This window comes from Papilio xuthus, unplaced genomic scaffold, assembly GCF_000836235.2.
Source record: "Papilio xuthus unplaced genomic scaffold, Pxut_1.1 DF828005.1, whole genome shotgun sequence".
NCBI classification, from domain to species: domain Eukaryota; kingdom Metazoa; phylum Arthropoda; class Insecta; order Lepidoptera; family Papilionidae; genus Papilio; species Papilio xuthus.
In genome coordinates, this window is record NW_013530644.1 from 1 (window position 1) to 831 (window position 831).

The 831-nt window shown below is 49.6% G+C and overlaps 1 protein-coding gene across 1 annotated transcript; it reads left to right on the forward strand.

The window, feature by feature from the left end:
• Positions 1-3: 3 nt before the first annotated feature.
• On the forward strand, positions 4-802 carry LOC106114769 (transcription factor ETV6-like; the record flags this gene model as incomplete). Its single annotated transcript, XM_013308089.1, has 2 exons — positions 4-418; positions 503-802. Coding segments are annotated over 2 exons (669 nt in total), but the record flags the coding sequence as incomplete, so codon positions are not given.
• Between the last annotated feature and the right edge of the window lie 29 nt (positions 803-831).

Consider the following 831-nt stretch of genomic DNA (forward strand, 5'->3'; position numbering starts at 1 on the left):
CCCACCGCCCGCGCCGCGCCTTACCCCCCATCGCCCCACAGCCACCCCCCCACACCCACCTGGGCCGTCGACAGTTTCCATCACTTCCACAGTGCTGCGGCAGCTGCCGCGCAACCCAACTCCGTGACTCTGAGTCCAGCGCCCTCAATCGACAGTTCTGGAAGTCCGCAGAGGGGAGAAACGCTCGGTTACGCGTCGGCGTATGCTCCTCCTGTACCCGTGTCAGCCCAAGCGGCGAGTTCTGGTAGCAACCATTCTGACTCAGATGAAGAGAATCATTTCGCGCCGCCACCACGTTCGCCGAAGGAGACTTCATTACCGAGTCCCGCGCCGCAAACGCACTCAGCGCCGCAACACACGCACTACCGGGCACAACATCGGGAATTCTTCCCGAATGATATGCCCGAATCAAATACAAGTAAGTTATCTATGTATTTTAAATACAAAGGAATATTGGTGCTATCAAAATTACAAATACTTATAGATATTTCTTTTATTTCAGATGGAAGACTATTGTGGGATTTCCTTCAACAATTACTCAATGATCCTACCCAACGATACACAAATTACATCGCGTGGAAAAACCGCGACACCGGAGTTTTCAAGATAGTGGATCCGGCGGGACTCGCCAAACTGTGGGGAATCCAGAAGAACCATCTTTCAATGAACTACGATAAGATGTCACGTGCGCTCAGATATTACTACCGCGTCAACATTTTACGGAAAGTGCAAGGAGAGCGTCACTGTTACCAGTAAGTAGCTGAAACTTTACTATTGTTTTGATTTATATTGCACACACCATATTTTATGTAGTAACACCGCAACTTGTTA